The sequence below is a fragment of the Silene latifolia genome, chromosome X (assembly GCF_048544455.1).
Source record: "Silene latifolia isolate original U9 population chromosome X, ASM4854445v1, whole genome shotgun sequence".
Lineage (NCBI taxonomy): Eukaryota > Viridiplantae > Streptophyta > Magnoliopsida > Caryophyllales > Caryophyllaceae > Silene > Silene latifolia.
The window spans coordinates 19,874,753-19,899,005 of NC_133537.1; the positions used below are offsets into that span (position 1 = coordinate 19,874,753).

General features: G+C 36.2%; 3 protein-coding genes and 2 long non-coding RNA genes across 5 annotated transcripts; all 5 read right to left on the reverse strand.

Annotated features, from left to right (window-relative positions):
* Positions 1–6,492: 6,492 nt before the first annotated feature.
* On the reverse strand, positions 6,493–7,835 carry LOC141616995 (uncharacterized). Its single transcript, XM_074434163.1, has 3 exons — positions 7,661–7,835; positions 7,088–7,289; positions 6,493–6,895 (listed from the first exon to the last, which is right to left on the reverse strand). Exons 1-3 carry the CDS (start codon positions 7,833–7,835, stop codon positions 6,493–6,495), a joined length of 780 nt encoding a protein of 259 aa, XP_074290264.1.
* A 296-nt stretch (positions 7,836–8,131) lies between these two features.
* Positions 8,132–13,704, reverse strand: LOC141616997 (uncharacterized). The gene is made up of 3 exons (XM_074434164.1): positions 13,507–13,704; positions 8,540–9,031; positions 8,132–8,461 (listed from the first exon to the last, which is right to left on the reverse strand). The coding sequence occupies exons 1-3, from the start codon at positions 13,702–13,704 to the stop codon at positions 8,132–8,134; spliced, it is 1,020 nt and encodes a 339-aa protein (XP_074290265.1).
* A 297-nt stretch (positions 13,705–14,001) lies between these two features.
* LOC141621268 (uncharacterized) lies at positions 14,002–14,549 on the reverse strand. Its single transcript, XR_012532180.1, has 3 exons — positions 14,333–14,549; positions 14,159–14,251; positions 14,002–14,081 (listed from the first exon to the last, which is right to left on the reverse strand). It is a non-coding gene; the product is annotated as an uncharacterized LOC141621268 (long non-coding RNA).
* Positions 14,550–16,577: 2,028 nt separating this feature from the next.
* Positions 16,578–17,132, reverse strand: LOC141621269 (uncharacterized). The gene is made up of 3 exons (XR_012532181.1): positions 16,876–17,132; positions 16,734–16,788; positions 16,578–16,651 (listed from the first exon to the last, which is right to left on the reverse strand). It is a non-coding gene; the product is annotated as an uncharacterized LOC141621269 (long non-coding RNA).
* Positions 17,133–18,311: 1,179 nt separating this feature from the next.
* On the reverse strand, positions 18,312–19,520 carry LOC141616998 (uncharacterized). Its single transcript, XM_074434165.1, has one exon. It carries the CDS (start codon positions 19,518–19,520, stop codon positions 18,312–18,314), a length of 1,209 nt encoding a protein of 402 aa, XP_074290266.1.
* Between the last annotated feature and the right edge of the window lie 4,733 nt (positions 19,521–24,253).

Here is a 24,253-nt window from a genome sequence, read left to right on the forward strand (position 1 = left end):
CATACCAATATCTTATCTAATACCACATCTGTATAACATCAATATCCATCATCCATCATTGTGATATCAAGACTCATTGTCACAAATACAATAACAACCATAATTATCAAATCAACTGATGTGTCCATTTCATATAGGATTTTACCCCTCATTTTAGCTCGGTTTTGATTGAATATTGCACTTTTGCTAGTGTTTTTATGAGCTAATCTTGTGTTTTAGGTGTGTTGCTTGTATTTGTTGCATTTTGTAGGATTATGAGCATTCGGTAGCTTATTCCCGTCATTTTAGCAAACACCGAAGTTCACAAAGCTAAGTAGAAGCAAGTGTGATGACAAGTAGAAGATTGAAGCCCAAAACAAGAGAAATGAAAGACAAGCCCAATGAGAAGTCCAAATTCATGTGGAAAATATCAAGCTTAGGATGCTCTTTGGATGCTCTTAAGTTGTGATATTAAGCATTTACTCAGGTTCATTAAGGGACATTAATCGCATACTTTAGATCCCATTTGGCATTTAATCAAGAATTTAAGAGGAAATAACCGGATTCACTCGGCCCCGATCGGGGTGGCCTGTCCCCGATCAGGGTTTCTCCATCTTGGCCGTTTACGTTTCACAACCTGCTCCTATATAAAGGGTGTTGCATTCCGTCATTTGGACATAATTTCCCATTACGTTCTAGTTCACAAAATCCTCTAAATTTCAGATTAGTTTTAGTCATTAGGTTAGTTTAGATTAGTTTAGTTTTTATGTTTTTTACATTTCCTTTAAACATTTCAAGTTATAATTCAATTTCCATTACAAGTTATTTATATTTCATTCCTTGTTCTTCATTTGCAAGTTCTTCCATTATCAAGGTAATTTTATTTCTTGCATTACTTTTATTATTCATTTGTTATTAGATAACTTACATCATGCCCGAGTAATTTCCTTAGTCTAGGGATTAAGGAAGCCATGCTAAATAACTAAACACAATTGTTAAAATGAGATGTCATGATATCAAATAATAGTTTCTACAACATGTTTGCATTGTATTGTTTAATCTTTGGTTATTGGCCATAATCGTAGATTAAGTTTGTTAATTCATTCTATAAGTCGAGAGGCACGGAATTGAATTGGACTAAGCATGCTATAGTAGAACTACCTAGCCATATCGAGAGATCGTTAGGACCCAGTCTATGGTCAACGCTTATATCGAGAGATGGGTGTCTAAAGGCCTTTACAATTTATCATTATCAATGCATTTCTAAATTAACATGACTAATTAGTAATTTGCATGTGTGACCCAATTTTCCTAGATGCTTTCTTTATTATTCTTTTCATTTTATTTGCATAACCAACCAACCAACAACCGATAAACCGACCTCGATAGAATTCAATCCATAGCAACTTATTTAGCAAACTCCCGTCTCCTTGTGGTTCAACCCCTATTACTACATTAATTTGTGTCTAGGGAAATTTTATCTTTGATTAGGTGTGCGACAAAGCCTATCATCAACACATAATCCCAAGGATTGAGTAGGAAAGGCCCGTTTGGTAAACAACATATTGTGAAATTTTTAGCGTATTCAAGGCTTTTAGCATGTTTGACTCACTAATCTACTAACTTGAGTGTTTGGAAAATGACATATTGAAACAGTAGATTAAGCTTCAATCTACTGTTTTTATGCCCAGCATATTCACTTTAGCATATTGATAAAAATGAATATGTCAATTATTTACACATAGATACAACACTATCTATTAATCTAAATCCGCTAATTATCAAACACTTCCACTAAATATGCTACATGAAATATACTAGTCAAACATGTCAATCCAATCTGTCAATTATAATCAGCTTGACCAATTTGCTTCTATTAATAATAATATGTTGATTACTAAACAGAGCCAAAGTCTCTACCTTTTTGCCATCTAAGCCTAGCCAAGCCAATCAATCGATTAATGACATATAAATCATCACCTACATGTATAATCGCTTATACTATAATCAACTTAATGAATTACAAACTTAAATCTCATGAAAATACTAAGAGGCCATAAGAATCCCTTTAGGATTAGGATTATTTAATAAGAATACTCTAAACTATTGGTGTTTTTCTCAAAATACTCTAAACTTCAATTTAACTCACAATTTACCATACAATTGACCCCCTCTTCTTATAATATTCGGATGACCAGCTACCTCTTTAGCAAGTCAATCCCACCTTCTCCTTACAAACTAACCCATTACCTACCTAACCTTTATCCATCAGATTACCATCCCTAACAACCACCACCAGTCCAGGCCACCACCATCCACCATAACCACAATCACCTGATTACATTCACCTGTATTTTACTCTTTTTATACAATATCCCTTCTTTCTTCATTTCTACATTTAAAAAAAATCCAACAAAATTTTCACATTTACAAGTAAACAAACAGCTCCCACTGTAAATCAATCTTCGTTGATCTAATTTTAGACAAATTATTAGCCTCTAAACTCTTCAAATCTCTCTTTTTCAAGCATAATAAGATAAATCAATGAACCACCGCCTGGGTTAATCAAAAAATTCTTAATTACCCTTTTTTGGGTGAAATTTCACTCATTTTTTCAAAGATGTTTGTTACTTGTGTGATAAAGTATGGATTTTTTGAATAATGGATTGGTTTGTTATACATTTTTGAGGATTATTTTTAATGGGTTAAATGTTGAACATTTGGGTACCTTGAATGATAGCTTGAAATGATTTTAAATTCACAGAAAAAGATGCAAGGTTTGCCCAGATTTTGAAGCGAGAGTGACCATATACCAGCGAGCTTGAAGCGAGATTGATCGGATTTCAGCGAAGGCCTTATTTTATGTTAGTTTGCTCAAGTTTGTTTAGTTATTTGTTGAGCTAATTGGATATGGTCCCGGTTTTAATTTGGGTATTTTTTTTTTTCAAGATCTGATTTGGGAGAAGAATTGTGGTGTATTGTTTTAATGGTAAAGGCTAGATTAAGGGAAAAAGATGGATTTAATGGAGGGTGGCGTTTTAAAAAGTGGGGTAGACTTGGGAGGAATATGAAGGGTGGTTAGAGGGAGAAGAAGAAGGTGGAACCCACACTTACTTTTACCTGCTATTATAGGTTGATAAAGAGGCAGTTCTAGTAAAAGAGAAAGGACAACATAGTTCGGTATAACGGTAGTTAAAATACACTCTGGAGTATTTTGAGAATTACTCCAATAGTTTGAACTATTCTCATTAAATGAACTCGCCGACAAAGATTAGGATCGCAAGTCTAAAGGAACTCTCACTAGTAGAAGTCAATCCTTGTCAAATCCCCAATTGATAATCATAGAGGGATAATTATTGAGAGAGATTAGGTAGATGAGTGTTTGAGAGAGTTTTGGGGTTTCTAGGCAGTTAAGAAGATCTTAAAGAAGAGAAATGAAATGACCCATTGGCCCAAATCTGTATTTATACCTCGATTCCCGTGCCCGCAAAACTCGACTCGACCGAGTACATCGACCAACTCGGTCGAGTAGATGTGTCCATCGGTCGAGTCCCTCTAAAAGGACTCCAAACGAGAAATAGTTCACTATATACGGACTAGGACACACTTCCTATGGTTTTCACCCTAATCGGGACAGATATCAGTCTCGGAAAGGGTGGGCATTACAAACACATCCCCGATCGTATACGTAGAAGACGATGATCAAGGCAGGGAACTGAAGTAAACTGAGAAAAAAGGGAATAAGAGAAAGACAAACCCACACCTTGAACAACCAAAAAACGCCATGAAAATGATTTCCAGTGTCAAGAAGGATCGGATGTGGGAAGACGAGAAAAAAAAAAGATCAAGTGATTGAATATATATTAGGTAAAACTGATTAATACTCCCTCATATTCAGCCTAATGTTCCCCTTTCTCTAATATATGTGAGGAGTGTTATAATGAAAGGAAAACATTAGACAGAATAAGAGGGAGTATTGAAAAGCGAGAGATCGCAGGAGATTGGCCTTGGACGGGGCCAGATATGACAATTCGGAGGCCTAGTGCGAGAAAGCAATTTGGGGGCCTTTTCATGAAAAAAGAAATAGTTTTGCGTCTTGATACAAGCATCAAATAATAAAAATAAGCATTAGGTTTCATCTAAGATATTTTATTATTCCATTTTTAGAGACAAAACCTTTATTACCTTCAACATTTATAGTTCTACTTACCATATTCTTTCCAATTCTTAATATTATATGAATTTTTTTTTGAAAGAAACCGTCTAACGGGATTAAGCATTTGCAATTAAATCGGCTTTCGCAATATCCACGATGCGGCAAGGAATAGTCCAGGCATCAAAGAAATTACTTCCACCCAAGTTACATGAATGAGCCAAAGCATGAGCGGCCCGATTATACTTCCTACTAATATGTGACCATCGAACTGAATGAAAATTATTACAAAGCGATAAAATTTCGTAAATGACTATATGGAAATCACTTCTTCCAGCTTGACGACTCTGCAGCGCATCGATCACTTCCCAACAATCTCCTTCCATGTATATATCCCTATGTTTCATTCGTCTTACTAGCTTTAATCCTTGTAGAATTGCTTCCGCTTCCGTTGTTCTTACCTCAAACTCCGTTCCACGTCTTTCCTCCCATCCCCACAGCACATCCCCTTCCGCATCTCAACAAATCACCCCAATACCCATCCCTTCCCCCTTCTTCACTCTTGCATCTACACTAATCTGCACACCCCCTTGGCACGGCCCCCTACTCTATTCTCCCTCGCCGCACCTGCCTTCACATAAGTTGCCTCACCTCCTTTCCCCACGTCTTGTTGCGGCTCCTCCATTTCCTTCAACAAATCCGTCACCCGCTTCACAACCTTCTCCACCCTCGGTTCCTCCTGTTTAAACACGACATGGTTTCTCCTTTCCCACACCGCCCAAACGTCAGTAATAAACCTCTACATCTCGCAAGCCTCCAATTCTCTCAACACATCCTCCACCCACTCCTTCACCCTCTCATACCCCATCGTTGCTCTTAACTCCAGCCCAAACCCAGCCTATATCTCATTTGTCCCTCCGCAACCCCGAGCAAGGTGAAGACACGTCTCCACCTCGCTCAGCCAAATCGGACAAGCCACGTTTAATGACTTTATTCGGGAAGCTATATGGTGCTTTGTAGTTATGGCATCGTTACAAAATAGCCAAAAGAAAATCTCGATATGTGGTAATGTCCGAGAACTTCAAATTCTCTTCCATAACCACATATCATGACGAGAATCCGACTGCCCTTCCTCTTGCCCACTGTTCCCCATAAGCTCCTTATACGCAGATTTAACCGTGTGGTAGCTCAATTTTTTTTATTAGAAGAATATATATGGTGAAATTTCAATTATTTCACCCTCAATTGGTTTGGAAACTCGATAATATTTTCAGGGGAGGAAGTAGGTCTGGAAAATGGGTCGGATTTAGGTCGGGTCAATTTCGGATTTGCTGGTTGCGGCTCAGGTCGGGTTATTTTGGGTTCGGGTCATTTTCGGGTCAACTATTATCAAGTTATTCATGGATAATAATCCTTTCGCAATACTAAACATTTGGGTCAGGTTATAACGAGTCGGGTCAATTCGAATTTTTGGTTCAAGTTTTGAATGTCGAATCGAGTTATTCGATACAGGTCAATTTTATCAGGTCTATGCATGTAATCTATTTCATCTCTAAACATACAATTATGGAATATACAATTATTCCCACACTAAATTTAAATTTAAGGGAGTAAAATGCTTAGACTAATTGAATATTTGATGGCTAAATAATGTTAACATATATATTTTATTTGGGTCATGGATGGATGACGGGTGAGATTATTTTTCATCCAACCCACATCCACCCATTATTCATCCATTATCCATTTAAGTAGGGTTTTCATCCATGTTTTTAAGGTTGCTTTTGATTAGGTGTGGATGATTTTTTTTTTTTGGCTAAAATGTAAGCATTTCCATTGATATAGCAAATTTTACAAGACAATTTTCCTTCACCTTACATTTTAGTGCATAATTGCATCTTAGACAACCACATAGAGTCTCTATGAGAAACTCCATGGTATTTACAATGAACAAACTTGTTTTTGATTGTCATCTGAATTTGTTTCACTATTACATCAGGTCTAGTAACACAATTCTTCAATCTTGCTTCATTCCTTTGTATCCAAAGAGCATATCAGCACGCCATGACAGCTGCAGTAGTAACACTCTTTCTGGTTTTGCTCCATATTCTGTTGGCAATAGAAACCAGACTGCTCATTTTACTAATATCAGCTGATAACCGTTTTCCAACCTGCTGCAGCACTGCCTGACTGAACATACAATCAGAAAATAGATGCTCATGTGTTTCAGTTTATTGCAGACAGATATAACATAAATCATCTGCACCATTCTGAAACTACATCAGCTTATCCTTCACCACTAATCCCTGATGAGCTATGATCCATGCAATGAAGGAGTGCTTAGGCACTGTCATAGGGCACTAGACAGCCCTATGCCAAGGAACCTGATTCTGGTTGACTCTGATCCATTCATAACAACTCTTGACTATATAATCCTTCACACCAATAGTCCACTGACCATCAATAAAACCTTCCATAATAATATCCCTGTCACTGTAGATTTTCCTCCAGTACCAACTAACATTACAAGAAGAAGAATATTCTGACCATGAAGAACCTTTTAAATATATATGATTCACCCATTGGACCCAAAGTTTGTCTGGTTTAACAGCTAACCACCATACCAGTTTTCCAACCATTGCAACATTCCACAGCTGACTTTGTTTCAATCTTAGACCCCCTTCCATTTTAGGCACACAGATTTTCTGCCACCCAATTAGAGGATATCTATTATATTCAGTGCCTCTTTCCCACAAGAAGTTCCTACAGATAGCATCAACTCAGTTGAAGACTCCTTTGGGTAAGACAAACATAGCAGCCCAGTAATTATGCATAGTGGACAACACAGAGGACACCAATAATAATCTCCCTGCATAGGATAATTTTTTTGCTCCTAAACTTCTGATTCTCTCCACTATTTTATCAATTAAGACTCCAAAATCCTTCTTTTTTAACCTTCCTGTTGTTATGGGGACTCCAAAATATTTAAAAGGAAGCTTTCCTTCCAAAAAACCAGAGACTGCCATAATATCCTTCTTTAGACCAGTGCTAACTCCATTAAAATAAGCACAGGACTTCTGAACATTCATTTTTAAACCAGAAGCTTTAGAAAAAGCAGAATAGGCTCTCAAAAAAATCATTATTGAGTGTGCATTCCCTTTGCAGAACAACAACAAATCATCAGCAAATATTAGATGTGTCAATTTCAGTTGTTTGCATAAAGGATGATAGTTGAAATGAAGTTTCTCTGTAGCACACTTTAGAATTCTACTCAAGTACTCCATGCTCAATATAAATAAGAGAGAGGATATGGTGTAACACCCCAAGAGTTTGAGAGGAGATTTGTCCCACATCGTGAAAGTAAAGAGGTTGTGATATGTTTATAAAAGATTTCACCCACTACTTAGTAACAAGGCCTTGTGCTTTTGAGCTTAAGTGAGGACAAATAATAGGCCCAAAGATATACATCTCATCTTATTGGGGTTGTGTTACGACGGTGGTGGGACGGGTTGTTATACATAGGATCACCCTGCCTAAGGCCTCTTTTGCCAGGAAAGAAGCCAAAAATCTCCCCATTAAGAGCAATTGAGAAAGAAGCACCAGTGACACACTCCATAATCAATTCTCTGAAGACCACAAGGAACTTGAAAGCAGTTAAAAGCTCTCTTAAGAATTTCCTACTGACATAATCATATGCCTTCATTAAATCCGTCTTGAACATACACCTAGGTGAGCAAGCTTGTCTATTATATAGCCTACCAAGATCTTGACACACTAAGATGTTTTCAATAATACTTCTACCCTTGATGAATCCACGCCTGGTTTAAGCTAATAATCTGGTAAAATATCAGCCAGTCTTGCACAGAGTAGCTTAGAAACACATTTATACAACACATTGCAACAAGAAATGGGTCTAAATTGATTAAAATGGGTGGGCATCTTACTCTTAGAGATAAGGGTAAGGATGGTGGCATTCAGTTGCTTGAGTAGTTTACCAGTTTAAAACACATCTTGTATAGCAGCATACACCTCATCCCCAATGATGCTCCAAGAGTCTTTATAAAAGGCACTAGAGTACCCATCAGGGTCAGGGGCCTTGTGGCCAGGAATAGAAAAAATAGATGCCTTTATCTCCTTATAAGTAACAGGCTTGAGTAAGGTAAAAACATGATCAGCACTACATACAGTGCATGTCCTTATAATTTTTTCATTCACAGAGACTGTATTAATCTCAGTCCCTAAAAGCTGAATATAGTACTGTAAAAAAGCTTCCTGAATTTTTTGGGGATCATAATGCTGCAAACCATTAATATCTTTGATAGATATTACCTGATTCCTCAAAAATTTACTTTAATTAACACCATGAAAGTATTTAGAGTTGCAGTCTCCATCCTTGATCCAAGCTACTTTGGCTTTTTGTCTTAAGAAATTAGTACAAGCTTCTTGCAATTCTTTATATTCAGTAATAGCTTCTATTTCTTTATCATACCAGTATGTATCCCTTGGATTAAGAGCTAGCTGAGTCTGAATATACTCAAGATTCTTCAAAGCCATCATTGAACTATTCTCAATATCACATAAATATTCCTTATTATAATTCCTGAACTTGCTTTTCAGCTGTTTGAGCTTTGACACTAAGCAAAACATTTTTGTCCCCTTAACATAAGTCTTCCACCAGCTACTAAGGTTATTGATGTAGTGAGAATGCTTCCCCCACATATTATAATACTTAAATGGCTTCATATGGTGCATACTTTGAATGCTACTCTTCACTATACAAGGTGTATGATCAAAATTTCCTTCTGGCAAGAAGTGAGCATATATGTCCTTCATCTGATCACCCCATTCACCATTAATTAACACCCTATCCAATCTACTATATACCCTAGTAGCAATATCCTGCTTGTTATTCCAAGTGAATAAGGAGCCAACCGCAGGTGTAATACTACGAATTTTAAAGGCCGGTACTCAACCGAGTATGGCCTACTCGGTCGAGTAGTGTGGGTCGTGTAGTCAGTTTGGCTACTGCCAAGGAACACTCGGCCGAGTATGATGAATACTCGACCGAGTAGAGGATACTCGGCTGAGTATACTCTATACTCGACCGAGTATCTGGTCTGGCGAGTAATATTTTAGCGGTTTGATTCGGGTGTAATTAGAGGTTATATAATTTCGATAACCAGTTTCTAAACATCATTTTACAAAACCTAATCAAACGTATGACGCTCTAATCACTCCCAATCTCTCCTCTTTGTATGTGTGGATAATCTCAGCAATCGCATTCAATCCTTCATCCTTTCGTCGGTAAGTCTTTATTCCTATGTTTGTTCATGATTAATTCTAGGGTTTGTCTTTAATTATGAATGTGGGGGAAATGGGGTTTTGCATATAGTGTTTGCGTTATGTGATTGTTGATTATCATTGTTGTAGGTGACGATGTGGTATTTGTTATGCATATTGTATGATTGATTGCAACATAGCGGATTGCGAAAAGTAGGGTTTCTCCTACTCAGTACTGTTAATTGATTAAGATTGTATTTGTTTCATAATTGTTGTTATATGCTGATCATCGGAGGATGGGTGTTGTGGTGACGGTGACGGTGTTGGTATTGGTGTGGTTGTGTTGTGACGGTTATGGTGTTGTGACAGCTGTGATGCTGTGTGTATGTGTGTGATTATGGTGGAGTCACTTGCGGGAGTGGCTTCACACCCTAGTTCGCCCTCCGTGGAACCCGCCACGGGAGGGGATGTGCACACTAAGGGACAGGGATTGTTAGTCGCTCGTTGATGAGCTGGACTAGGTGGGGATGGGCTGCGGTCACCCACTGGCGGAGTGGATTACCTGTTGCGATGGGTAATCTGGCAGGGCTACACACTTCGGTGTGTAGTCGGTTACTACGGAGGATGATCAGCCGGTTACATTATTTGTTTGTCTTATCTTGATTGAATGGTATTGACCCCGTGTTGTTGTTTTGTAAAACCTGCGGTGATCCATTCAGGGTTGGTGAGCAGAGTATGACAGGTAATGCAGATGTTTAGCTATGGGACAGTCATGGGGAGTCATCACTTCGAGTCTAGCTTCCACTGTTACGAGTTTAGCTGTCTTTGATTTCAGTTGTTTTGACGCCCTTACACTTTTATTTTGAGTTGGTCTGAGATAATGTAATCGTTAAACTCTCTATACTTTAGTATAGTTGTTTTGGATTGTTGCTTTTGATATAGTAACCTCGGGCAACCGAGATGGTAAAAGCTTCTCATGCTAGGGTAGTCCTTGGTAAGGTACCTTGGTATGAGAGGTGTTACAAAGTGGTATCAGAGCCGACGATCCCGGCACCTAAAGCTAATGAACACAATGAACTTAGGGAGTCTAAATAAAATGAACCCGGGAAGAGTTGTTTGGAGCTGCCGCAAAGACTTGGGGACGTCCCGAAGTCGCATTAAGGCCCTTACGATCTCAAGCCGGTCACTTGGGGGGGGGGGAAGTGTTGTATGTTTGAGTCATGTGTGTGTAATACTTGTAACTTGAGCCTTGTGAAGTGGTTGGATGACATGGTAAAAGTGTTGGAACATGGTAGTATATGAAAGGTGGATTTTGAATTCGCATATGATAGATCTTGAGCCTGAAGTATAATGAGCATGATGAATGGTAGTGGTACATGTATAAATGAGCATGATGATGTTAATGCTTGGTTTATTGGTAGTAACATATCACTAAGGGCATGCGTATATATATATATATATATATATATATATATATATATATATATATATATATATATATATATATATATATATATATATATATATATATATATATATATATATATATATATATATATGAATGTTGTGTTTAATTTTCATGTGAGTATGATAAGAGTTCAATTATTTACTTCTTTCTTGAAGTATTGAGTTGTTGTTGTTGCCTTATGCATGTTCAAATTGTTTTGGTTTAGAAAATTTGATTTGTATGAAGATCGATTACCGAAGGGGTTGTCTTAAAACTGTTATAAGTTGAGTTCTAGAAATTATATTGCTGTAATTTCAATTGGGGGTTATAGCTTGTCTTCTTATGATTCTAACGATAGGTCACACGCCCAGATTGACCAAGTAACGAGTGAGATATGACTGTTTTACGAAACCTGGACGGTGGTGAGAACTGCGACGATACTCGACCGAGTAGCCCTACTCGGCCGAGTATCTTTTATACTCGACCGAGTATTCCATATTCGGCCGAGTAATCGCTCTGTGATAATTCTGTTTGGCTTATGAAGTCGTTAACTCGGCCGAGTACTCTCATTACTCGACCGAATACCCTGTACTCGACCTAGTATGCTACATACTCGACCGAGTACCTCAGTGGGCGGCCATTTTGAGTCGGTGGCTATGTTTTTACCTTAATTTTAATCGGTGGATATGTTCTTACTTTTGTTATGAGTCGGCGGCTATGTTCTTACATTGTTTTGAGTCGTAGCTTATGTACACATGTATGTCTTGGGTCTTAAAGCGTTCTTTTATATATGTGACGGTCTGGATACGTAAGTTACCAAAGACTATGTCGAGGAGAATTCCGGCTTGTGAAGGACATGTGTTGGGTAAGGAAGACATGTGTTAATATGGTTGTGAGGGATAGTGGAAAAAGGAAAGGGAGGAATGATGAGCTAATCAAGCTGATGAACATGTTGGTGAGATATGGTGAGAGATATAGTCGTGTGTTGAGTAATATAAAAGTCAGTGTTTATGGGCAAGAGTGATATCAGTGTAAAGAAATGTGAGGATGAAAGGTCGAGATGAGGGATGCGAATAGTGGCAAATTGGGATGTGTAAGGATTTATGGAGGGAGACGGTTAGGATTGTGTTGCTTAAGGATATATGTAATGAAAGGTTGCGTTAGAGGGATGAAGTAGAGGGATATGTAGTGAACGTAGATGGAGTTATATCGCGACGTGCGTGGATTTGTAGATAGTGACTGAGTTTGGGAATTTGGAATATCAAGGGGTGAGCCTAGTGTCTAATTCTTTGGGAAATTAACGGTATGAGGTAAATTTTGGGTTTCTAGAGATACGAAAGGGAGATACGACTAATTCAAGAGTAATTGTTAGTGTGTGGACTTGATGGCGACAAGGGTGAGTGAGAAGCAAGATGAGAGAGGATAAATGATAAGAAGAATGATAAGATATTGATATGAATTAATGGAATTAGAGTTGTGGAGCTATGGGAAAATAAACAAATTACTAAAGAGTTAGGTACACTACAACAATTGACCACTTGCGCCACGTTTAAATTCGTGGCGCAAGTGTCAAATTCCCGTGGCTAAAGCTGTTTGCCACGGAAAATCTTCCGTGGCCCAAGTGGCTGTGGCTATCAAATAGCCACGGGAAAAATTAATATGTGGCTAATGTTTTTCTTTTTTGCCACGGATTTTGACATGGCTAAATTTCGTGGCAAACTATTATTCCCGTGGCAAACACCTTTTTGCCACAACATATAAATTTGTGGCAAACAAATATTCCCATGGCTAACACTTGTTTACAACATGAAACTACCGTGGCAACAAAAAAAGTCCCGTGGCTAAATATTGTTAAGAGATGTAACTTTTCCGTGGCAAAATATTTATTTCCGTGGTTAAATGTTGTTAAGAGATGTAGGTTTTCCGTGGCAGAATATTTGTTTGCGTGGCTAAATGTTATTACGAGATGTAGCTTTTCCATGACAGGATATTTATATCACATGGCTAAACAATTTTGAAATACAAATAATGTCATGGCAAATACATTATGAAACTACCTGTCACAAATAATAAATGAGAGAAATACGTGCAAAACAATACGTTTATATTACCAAAGTATTTAGTAAAACATAGAAAATATGTCTTTAATCAAACCAAAAGTTACATCTCAAATTATAAAAATAAAATATTCTTTCTTGATAAATAACTAAAGAATGTAGCTTGAAATAATCTAATATAGGTGTCTGCTTCATGTGGATGCAACGCGTCAGCTTTGTGAGAGTAAATGTTAACCTGCAAAAAAACTCGTAAACTTTAAAAAATTACAAATACGAATTTCTACGTCGCTTTTTCTAAGCAAATTGTCATTTAAGACGGGTATATCCGTCTTAAGCTTAAGATGAGTCAAATATACTCTTATGGAATAAATAAGACACAAGTAAATTTCATAGGAAAACGGAAAACGTAAAATTTCATATTAAACCATATTGAACGATATCAGACCCTATTTTCGTTTTAATACTAAGATGAAGGAGGCTGCTTTTTCTATCTTTTCGACCTATTTATAATCTATGAGATTACTTATTATATTTCCCTAAAAAATGTAAAGTTTGTACAAACCTTGGCGAGATGATCCTATACCATGTACTTTCAACAATTGAGCAAACTTCTCCTCCCAAATTTTGTTATTAGCTGCAATTTTTTCATCGACTTCATTTCTTGTTGCTTCAGCTTCTTTTTTGGCTGCTTCAGCATCTTTCCGAGCTTCATCGGCATTTTTGTTAGCAGCTTCTACCTCTTTTTTAGCTTCTTCCAAGATATATGTCGTGGTTCTCTTAACTAACATAACTTCATTAGCAAGATCCAACCGTGAAGGTTTTACTCCAAAATATTGGGTGATACTTCTACCACGTCCATAACAACGCAAATATCCATGACTGTCTTTTCCAAGAACTTTTGTAATAATTTCATCATCTGTCTTTTGATTAAGTCCTTCCTCTCTTTCTTTCTTTAGCCTTTTTACTTCATCTTGCAATAATGAAAATAATTTAGATAGTGAATTTATTTTTTGTAAAAATTACAAAATAACGCGATATTATGTTTCCTTACTATTGCATGCATGTTACAAGCTAAATTACTAGAATTGACAGATTTCTCCGATGTCCTTTGACGAGTTTCCAACAACATATCAACTCTTGAACATTTTCCTCCATTTTTCTTCTTCTACAATTACAACACAATAATATCAATAATTGTATAATGATAGATATCTACTATATATAAAATGTAAAAACACTTACAATATCCTCTTTAACCCGTGCGTGACTTTTAGAACCAGTATAATGAGGCATTTTCTGAAAAGACCTACTTCGTTTAGCTTTTTCACTCTTTTCCTGTTTAGAGACATTAATTAGTAAGAAATGTGGAAAATAAGATAATTATCAATTTAAAAGCACCAAAATATGTTGTAATACCTGAAATTTAGGTGTACGCCAAAGTTCAACCAAATATTTCCAATCCGCTTTAAGCATGTCTTTAGGCTTATTTTTCAACTGATCTTCTTTTGTAGTCAAGTTTGGCTCAATAATATATTTGCGCCTCAATTTATGTCTACTATCTCTAAACAACTCCCTAGCATGTTTCATTATCCCTTCTTTTCTTAAATCTGGGTTGTCAAAATCATATTTCTCCTAAATGTACAAAAACACACAATAAGAAAAAAAAATTCTAATTTATATATATATATATATATATATATATATATATATATATATATATATATATATATATATATATATATATTACTGTAATGCATCTCCACAAGTGATCCAGTGTCTCAGATGTGTAGTCTTCCCACTCAGACACTTGTACCGGACAAATACTCCGATTCCTAACTTGGTCCCCGATAAAATATGAAAATGTTGTGCTATAATCACCAATAGCAATACCATCTTCATTGAACTCTATAAAAACCTTTTCCCCATGAGCTAATTCGGTAAGCTTTTTACAATATACAGGGTCTCTTGTTTTCTTCACCTTAGCTAAACAACATGATTATTTTTCTTTTAAAGTTTTGTACGATATGATAATATACAAGGCAATATTAGCATGTCATCAAGAAGTATAAGTATCATAAGATTTTTCAATTCAATATACCATATCTTCTAATTCTTACGAAAAATTACTTAAGAAAATTGAAAATGCCTTGATTATTTAACTCGTTATCAACAATAATCATTTCTTTGTCTCCATTTGCGTAACATTCAGATTCGTTACCAAGACCATCATTTCCACTTGACCCCTTTCCAGCAAGATTTTGTAGAGTATTTTCAATTTCTGCTCAAATCAAATGAGAAGATTAAAAAAAATAATAAGCAACTAATCCATTTGCATAACATTCAGATTCATTACCAACACCATCATCTCCACTTGGCCTCTTTCCAGCAAGATTTTGTAAAGTATTTTCGATCTCTGTTAAAATCAAATGATAAGATTATAAAAAAAAAATAAGCAACAAAGTATTAGTTTTCAGTCCAAAAAATAATCTTACAGCATAAAAGCAACAAATTTAAATCTTGTAGATATCAATTTTCAGCTCCAAAAATCATGTGAACGCATAAAAACTACACTACAATTTTCAGTTAAAAGAATCGTCTTATTCAAGGAAATGCATCCAATTCACAACTTTACATCACTAATCAACCCAGAAAAGTCGTGTATGTATTTCTAGCATAATATCACGGTACAAATACTTTTTGGTTAAAAATTCTACCTTCCACCTGGATCAACTCTTGACACAACCGTAGTCATATCCGCTTGTGATCTTTTCCTTGCCTATGACATTTTGCCGCTATCACAACAAAAAAACGTTAAGATAATATAAAACAAGAAAAAAAATAGGAAACTTAAAAGAAACAAATATTAAGTATTACGGCTTAAACAAACAAAGTTTTTAACAGAAGCAAAGATTACTTAAAATCCAATTAACATGAAAACACATCAATACGGTATCAAAATACTTATAAAAAGGACTATTATGCTATATTTGTATCTTCGTCACTCTCTTCATCACCATTTGAATCACTATAATCATCTTCGTCGTTAGAGTTATCACCGACATCATCATATCCTGTCTCAGTGCCATTAGCCACTTTAGGTTGATTTTGATCATTTGAATCAACTATTATGTCTCCTATGTCATCTCTAAGATCTGATATATTATGGATACCATCCTTCCCTATTGAAGTTGAAAACACATCGAGTGTAGATTCTGGATGACTTTGCTGCAATGCATCTCCATCATCATCAACACATTCAGTTTCTGGAACATCGTAATGATGTCGAGTATGAGTCTTGATGACTATGAGCCAGTTTGGATCAATCCCATCTTTAACATAAAAAACTTGTTCAGCTTGAGACATCAGCACAAAAGGCTCATTTGTGTACAATCTCTTTTTAGCATTAACACTGACAAAGCCAATTTTGTCAACCTTTATACCTCTATCTTGATTATGAACATCCCACCAATCACACCGAAATAAATTCACACGTTTTCCATCCAAATATTGTAGACAAATAATCTCTGTTAGAATCCCAAAGTAGTCACGTCCAGACCCCTTTACCATGATGCCACTATTCTGGTTTCTCCTCTTTTTTTCAATGTCCTTTGTATGAAACCGAAAACCATTTGCTAAGAAGCCACTATAACATTGAACTCCCTTGAAAGGACCTGAAGACAATGTTTGTAGATCCGTAAGCACTTGATCACCCCCGTCATTGGATAGACTTGACACCTAATTAGAAAAATATTTGTTAACTAATATGCTTATTATTAGAAAATATGATAATAAGACTAAGTAATTGAAATAACTATACCTTATCACGAAACCATTCAAATAAATCTCCATCAAACACACCTTCGTTGTATTCACTAGAAAGAAAAAAAAGCATCATTATTAAAAAAGAACTTACATATATAATATTTCAAGAGTTTCATTAATTAAAAATATTTTCAGACCTTATATACGATTCGGCTTCCTCGTAATTTTTAAGAATGTAATCTTGAGCCTGCATTAACTCTATATCTATAAGATGTCGTGTTTTAACTTTACCTAAAGGGATGCCTGATAGTTTAAATATCGCTAAACCCTTATAACCATCAATTTCGATATCCGCATTTCTTTCAGTTTGGTTATATTTTGTCTCAGTTTCACACAAGTACTTTGAACAAAAAAGCATGCATTCTTCAATAATATATCCTTCTGCAATTGAACCTTCTGGCCTATTCTTGTTACGAACGTAACACTTAAACCTGCGCAAAAGCCTAAAAAATAATATTTAGAGCGTTAGTTTATTTTAAAGTGACGAAAAAATAATGTATCTAATAGTTATGAAAAGTTTATACCTTTCTATTGGGTACATCCAACGATATTGCACAGGTCCCGCTATCTTTGCTTCCCCGGCTAGGTGAACACACAAGTGCACCATAATATCGAAAAAAGAAGGTAGAAATATTTTCTCCATCTCGCACAATGTAAGAATGATGTGTTCTTGCATGCGATCTAACACTTCTAATTTCAATGTCTTTGAACATAGCTCCTTGAAAAATATGCTCAATTTAGAAACTACCTCATATACCTTAGGCTGAGATACTCCACGAATAGAAAATGGCAGTAGTTGCTCCAAAATTACATGACAATCATGAGATTTGAGTCCCCATATCTTACGCTTGTCTAAATTTATGCATTTGGAAAAGTTAGACGAGTATCCATCAGGAACCTTTATGCCTTCCAAAAATTTACAAACTTTTTCTTTTTGATCCCTGGACAATGTATAAGGAGCTGGTGGCATATGCCATTTTCCATTTACAAGTTTATGAGCTAAATGTTTTCTAAATTTTAGAAGTTTCAAATCATGTCTTGCTTTTAAGCTATCTTTAGTTTTTCCTGGGATGTCCAACAAAGTGCCTAAAATATTGTCACAGACATTTTTCTCGATGTGCATAACATCAAGGTTGTGACGTATCAACAAGCTACTCCAATAGGGTAATTGAAAAAAAATACTTTTCTTTTTCCAATTATCATCTCTCTTTGGATGAGTAATAGTTTTCCCATACTTCATACCATCAAACTCATGAACTTGTGATAGAATGTCATGCCCTGATAACTGTGATGGAGATGCTCTTATCTCTTCTTTTCCGTTGAAAGATTTACTATATCGCCATGTATGATCAATAGGCAAAAAACAACGATGGTCCATGAAGCAAATTTTTGAGCAATTAGGCAAACGCATAGAGTTAGTGTCACTCATACAACAAGGACATGCCTTATAACCTTTAGTAGACCATCCGGATAAGTTAGCATATGCAGGAAAATAATTAATAGTCCACATAAGAGCGGCTCGCATGTTAAAATATTCGCCCGTAACAACGTCAAAAGTTGTATATCCAACTTCTCATAATTGTTGTAATTCCTCAATTAAAGGTGCTAAATATACATCAATATTGTTTCCAGGTGCACTTTTTCCAGGAATTAGTAAAGATAGAATGGAATAAGGTTGTTTCATACACATCCATGGCGGTAGATTATATACAACTATCACTACTGGCCAGATGCTATAATCACTTCTTAATCCGCCAAATGGGTTAAACCCATCACTTGCTAAGCCTAACCTTACATTTCGAGATTCTTCCGCAAATGATGGATACAACTTATCAAAATGTTTCCATGCTTCACTATCAGCGGGATGTCTAAGGACTCTATCATCCTTTCTCCTTTCTAAATGCCATCTCATGTCAACGGACGTTTTAGATGACATAAATAACCTTTGTAACCTAGGAATTATTGGAAAATAACGTAACACCTTTGGAGAGCTCCTATCACGCTTTTTCTCACATATGCTACATTTTTCAAGATTAACATGTTCTTTCCAAAAGAGCATACAATCATTTTCACATGCCTCTATTTTTATATAATTGAAGCCTAAATCAGTAATCATTTTTCTTGCTTCACAATATGAGGACGAAACATCAGCCCCTTTCGGCAATGTATTCTTAAACATTTTAAGAATACTAGAAAATGCCTTATTTGTCATCCCATCCATGCATTTTATTTGGAATAGTTTCAAAATAAAGGACAGCTTTGATAATTCTTCACAACCTGGATACAAGGGAATTTGTGCATCATTTATTAATTTATCTATAATTGCTTCATTGACATGCTTTTTATGAGGCTCTTCTTCACGACAATCATCATTTGTATATTCGCATTCCTTATCTAGTGCATCAACCACCTTTATAGGATCATAAGACTCACGAATCATGGAGATTATATCATCATTATTTCCACCTAATTCAGTCCTAGGTCTTTTGAGAGAGGGTTTAGATTCACCATGATAAACCCAACGAATATATCCACGAACAATGCCATTTACCATTAAATCTTCAAATATATCATCTCTTTTTTTATGCCGCTTGTTGTTGCATGTATAACAAGGACATGGGACGGTAATCTCCTCATCCTCATCATTGGTATTATTATTTGAAGATGCATTAAAAAACGCAAAATCAGGAAACTCTTTGACTCCATTTATATACAACTCGTCTGTTCTATTATTGCATTGCATCCATTCAACCCTTTTCTCCAGTATATCCATAGTATCCATATCTAAAGGGGTTAAATAAGTAAAATTAAGAAAGAAAAAACACTACTTCCTTTGTCCAAATTGTTTGTTTACCTTCAATAAAAATACCCTTTACAGAGGACATAGAACTTAAACTACGGATTGAAACGGAGAGAATAGATGTACACAAGTACATAATTTATAAAAATAAAAGTAAGATAGAAATATTTTAGTAAGTTTATTAGAAGCCATAAATATGTACTAAGCAATTTAGTGAGTAATTTTTTGAAAAATCCAACCAAGAAAAAAATAAGAGTAAAGCCTACATCAAAAGTTTGTTGTCTACTGTTAGTCATTTTTTAACAAATGACACCGTTAAGCGGGAAAGTGGTAAATAAACCTCTCTGATTTTCTTAATAGTGAAATTAAACCCTTAAGTTTGCTTTGTAGTAATTTGCCCCCTTTACTTTGCTTTTATGTGAAATTAAACCCCCTCTTTACTTCCAGCCAAAATCTCACCGGAAAGTCAATATATCGCCAATAACTCGTTGGTAATTCATTTCTTGTTATTAATAAAAGAGTTATTTTTATACAAATATATATACCGTCGTACAATATATTACCGTCTTACACAAAAATTACCGAGTTATTGATATTTTAGTGTTCTATCTAACCAAAGTAGAGTCATCATATGACAGGGTATAGAGCTATAGCCTATAGGCACTTAGGTTTAACAGAAAACCAAACTTCAATCACTAATTTGTAATTGGATAATCAAATACGGAGTAATATTTAGTGTAAATTTTTTATATGTAAATCCTCTCAAGCAAGGACAAGTGGTAATGTGAGTGTATAACTGGTGTCCTACCAGCAAGTTTAGGGTGTCCTCTCCTACAATTTTCATAATTTACTTCAAAATTTTCCACTGTTTGTGGTGTCCTTGGACACCCCATGAGAATAGGTAGATCCGCCACTGGCATATACATAATATATGTAGTAACGAAAAAAATGAAAGTAATCTCCTACAAGTTGCAAACGCAGTACTCCTATCTCCCTCTTTTCTTTGTAAAACTTATTATCAAGATGAAGTTGTTTGGTTTGCAGTAAAATATTCATGTCTTCTATAGGTAAATCAATCACTTTGCCCTACTTTTTAATTGAAGTTCTTAAAGTGTCTAGTTTGTGTAGTTGAAGATCATACTTTGGAATCCATTAAGATCAGTAGATCAACCAATTTCCCGCACCGCTAAGTTTCAATGCGGATGCAGTTTAACAATGTCAAAATTATAAAATATTATGTTGGTCGTAGCTCATAGTATGAAACTGAGAATCTTACTACTAAAAATAATGTACTGCAGCTGTATTCTGGCAGGGCACACATACATACAATACACAATCTCACAATTTTACATGTAATTCTCGTATCTTATATAAGTCGGAGTCTTGAACAAGAGGGTAACTAACCTACCCATATCTACCAAATACGGAAAAAATTGGTTTAGTGATGATAGTCGATTCAGACGAGATATTTGAATATTTTAAAGATGGAAAGACCATTTGATCAAGTTTGCATAGCCCAAATATTAGCCTTCGTGTAGTATAACTCAAACAATCATCACCTTTTTTTCACTAGTGTTCCATTATCATGATAAGAACACAAAATTTCATAAGGAAAATATAATTGGGCTATGCAAACTTGATCAAATGGAACAGTGGCAAATTGGGATGAAAGGTCGAGATGAGGGATGCGAATAGTGGCAAATTGGGATGTGTAAGGATTTATGGAGGGAGACGGTTAGGATTGTGTTGCTTAAGGATATATGTAATGAAGGGTTGCGTTAGAGGGATGAAGTAGAGGGGTATGTAGTGAACGTAGATGGAGTTATATCGCGACGTGGATTTGTAGATAGTGATTGAGTTTGGGAATTTGGAATATCAAGGGGTGAGCCTAGTGTGTAATTCTTTGGGAAAATAACGGTATGAGGTAAATTTTGGGTTTCTAGAGATACGAAAGGGAGATACGACTAATTGAAGAGTAATTGTTAGTGTGTGGACTTGATGGCGACAAGGGTGAGTGAGAAGCAAGATGAGAGAGGATAAATGATAAGAAGAATGATAAGATATTGATATGAATTAATGGAATTAGAATTGTGGAGCTATGGGAAAATAAACAAATTACTAAAGAGTTAGGTAGAAAGAGAAAGGAGATGAATTATTAATTGGTATTATTGAGTAAAAAGGGGGAAAGAGGGATGCAAGTAAGTTGAGAGAACATTGACCGGAGTTAAGGAGCATGAAGGTAGGAAATTATGGAAATGTACGATAGCCTCACTAGAGGGTGTGAGTTAATGGTTATATAGGAGAGCAGGACGACATGTTAGCCGTGAGTTTCGAGGTATTATGGGAATAAGAAGCTTTTAAAGTGTTTGCACGATCTGAGATTTTGGTGGAGAGTTAGGTAACGATATGATAAAGGATAGAATTGGGAATAATGTTGAGGTATATTTTTTTGATGGTTTGGATGTTCGTTATTTGGGATGATAACCAAGGAGAGGGAACGGATTGTTATATTAAGAAGTGATAGTTAGAAAGTAGTCACATGAAGGATGTTGGTGTCATAGTATTGTCACTAGTGGTTGAGGATAATGTTACTTTAGGGAAGTTAGTCATTCTAATGAGGTTGATTTTGTGGAGGTGCTTAGTATGTTTGGTTGTGAAGGAGTATAAGATGTGGATATATGAGGTGTTCGCTGGAAGTTGAGTACTGATGTTATGGCTACATTTGCCGGAGGGGTGATAATTGTGTGTATGAGAGGATATGTTATGAAAGGCACCTGAGTTAAGTCCGGATGAGAGGTATTCATTGTCAAGTGGTAACTTACGTGATCAGGATTGGCTAGTTAGATTCGATTATGGGTCCATGAGGTGTGTAAAACTTTATGTGAGATTCTAGCCTCACGAGTAATGGTGTGGCATGATAGTTATGAGTCATTATATGTGTGTACCGCGTCATATGTTATACTTATATGTGTATGTATCATATCTGTAAGTAATGGTGTGAGATTCCGACCTTAAGAGTCATGGTATGGATAATATTCATAAGGTTGGTATTTGTGATTCCGTCTAATGTGCTGCGTCGTGATCTGGTCTTGTGGTCAAGGAAGTTGTGCTGAGTCAGTGTTATGAGATTGTAAAATTTGTGATGGCTATCGATGTGGTTTTGTGCACTGTGCACGGTAATTCGTGTTGTGATACGAGTATTTTCGTGTTGTCATCGATCGTTGTTTGTTTACTGCTATTTCCTGTCAGTGTCGGTCGGGGCATTTAGACCGTTGTGTTGTTTCCCGATGTTCCGTACTAGTGTCGGTATGGGTATGGTCCTATTAGTTGTATTGAGTATGATATGAAAAAGAGTTGGGTATGGTTCTGTTGTTGTCATGGCATAGTAATATTCTGTTAATGGGACACAGTTGTGAGAGGCTGTTGGAGTACTTTTGATCTTGTGTTAGATGAGACATAGTTGTGGCAAGAGAATTATGGAGCATGTGTGGCATTGAACTGGAACTACAGTTGGTTTAACACCTTTTCTTGGGACAGCGAGTACGGAGTTTTAGGACTTAGTATCATGTCAAGTCAAGGGTGAGTTTTGTGGTAATAGAAGAGATGAACTTGAGGAGTTAATGTGAGTATGTGTAACACTTGAGGATTATGAGATACGATTGTGGAGATAAGTGTATATGTATATAGAAGTATGTCGTTGTGTGGTAATGTAGAAGAGATGGAGTAGTGGTTATACTGAGGATTCTTTGATATATGTTATGGGAGTACAGATTAATTGGAGGCACGAGAACTGCTAGAGAAAGAGAGTCCTGGATATAGGAATGGTTGTAAGTCTTGAGGTTATAGTGGTTTATCATTGACATGCGTTGATAATGAGGTTTATGGGAGGTATGACAATGGACCTAGTATTAGTGAGTTACAAGGACGTAACTTTTATCTTAAGAGGAGTAGGATGCGACAAAGAGAGTTTGATGATTATACATGTTATGGTACAATTGGAAGTTTGAGTGTTGGTGTGAGTAAGGATGGATTTGTGTTGGGATTGATTTTATGGCAGGTAATGGCAGTGCTCGTAGTAGTATGATGTTTAGGACTGTGAGTAACGGATTATGTGAGGATGTTTATGTGTGTGAGTAAACTTCGAGGACAAAGTTCGTTTTAAGGGTGGTAGAATGTAACATTCCGTCTTGATGGTTGATCTTATTTTGTGGAGTGTCTTGTTATTGAGTTGCTAGTGAGTGGTATAGAAGTGAGACAAGCTTGGCAACATTATATTGTGGTTATTCGATAATATTATGGAGTCAGTATTAGGAGGCTATGTTGAGATGTTATCGTGAGCCGTGTTGTGAAAGTAAGCGTGATTGGTGGACTTAGTGTTAGGTGTCCAGGTTTTATAGGTTAGGTTGGAACTTCGGGGACGAAGTTCTTTTTAAGGGGGGAAGACTGTAATACTACGGATTTTATAGGCCGGTACTCGACCGAGTATGGCCTACTCGGTCGAGTAGTGTGGATCGTGTAGTCAGTTTGGCTACTGCCAAGGAACACTCGGCCGACTATGATGAATACTCGACCGAGTAGAGGATACTCGGCCGAGTATACTCTATACTCGACCGAGTATCTGGTCTAGCGAGTAATATTTCAGCGGTTTGATTCGGGAGTAATTAGAGGTTATATAATTTCGATAACCAGTTTCTAAACATCATTTTACAAAACCT

Bases quoted from the DNA above. Each gene is read 5' to 3' on its own strand.
- LOC141616995 (XM_074434163.1), bottom strand. From the start codon at position 7,835: ATGAAGGCATATGATTATGTCAGTAGGAAATTCTTAAGAGAGCTTTTA. The intron at 7,290-7,660 runs GTGATCCTATGT...TGTTCTGCAAAG, and splicing joins CAAAAGAGGCCTTAGGCAGG to GGAATGCACACTCAATAATG. The intron at 6,896-7,087 runs GTTAAAAAAGAA...TGCTATCTGTAG, and splicing joins GTCCCCATAACAACAGGAAG to GAACTTCTTGTGGGAAAGAG.
- LOC141616998 (XM_074434165.1), bottom strand. From the start codon at position 19,520: ATGGATACTATGGATATACTGGAGAAAAGGGTTGAATGGATGCAATGC.
- LOC141616997 (XM_074434164.1), bottom strand. From the start codon at position 13,704: ATGTTAGTTAAGAGAACCACGACATATATCTTGGAAGAAGCTAAAAAA. The intron at 9,032-13,506 runs GTACATGGTATA...AATAACAAGCAG, and splicing joins AGTTTGCTCAATTGTTGAAA to GATATTGCTACTAGGGTATA. The intron at 8,462-8,539 runs GTAGCTTGGATC...TTGAGGAATCAG, and splicing joins TCTTAAGACAAAAAGCCAAA to GTAATATCTATCAAAGATAT.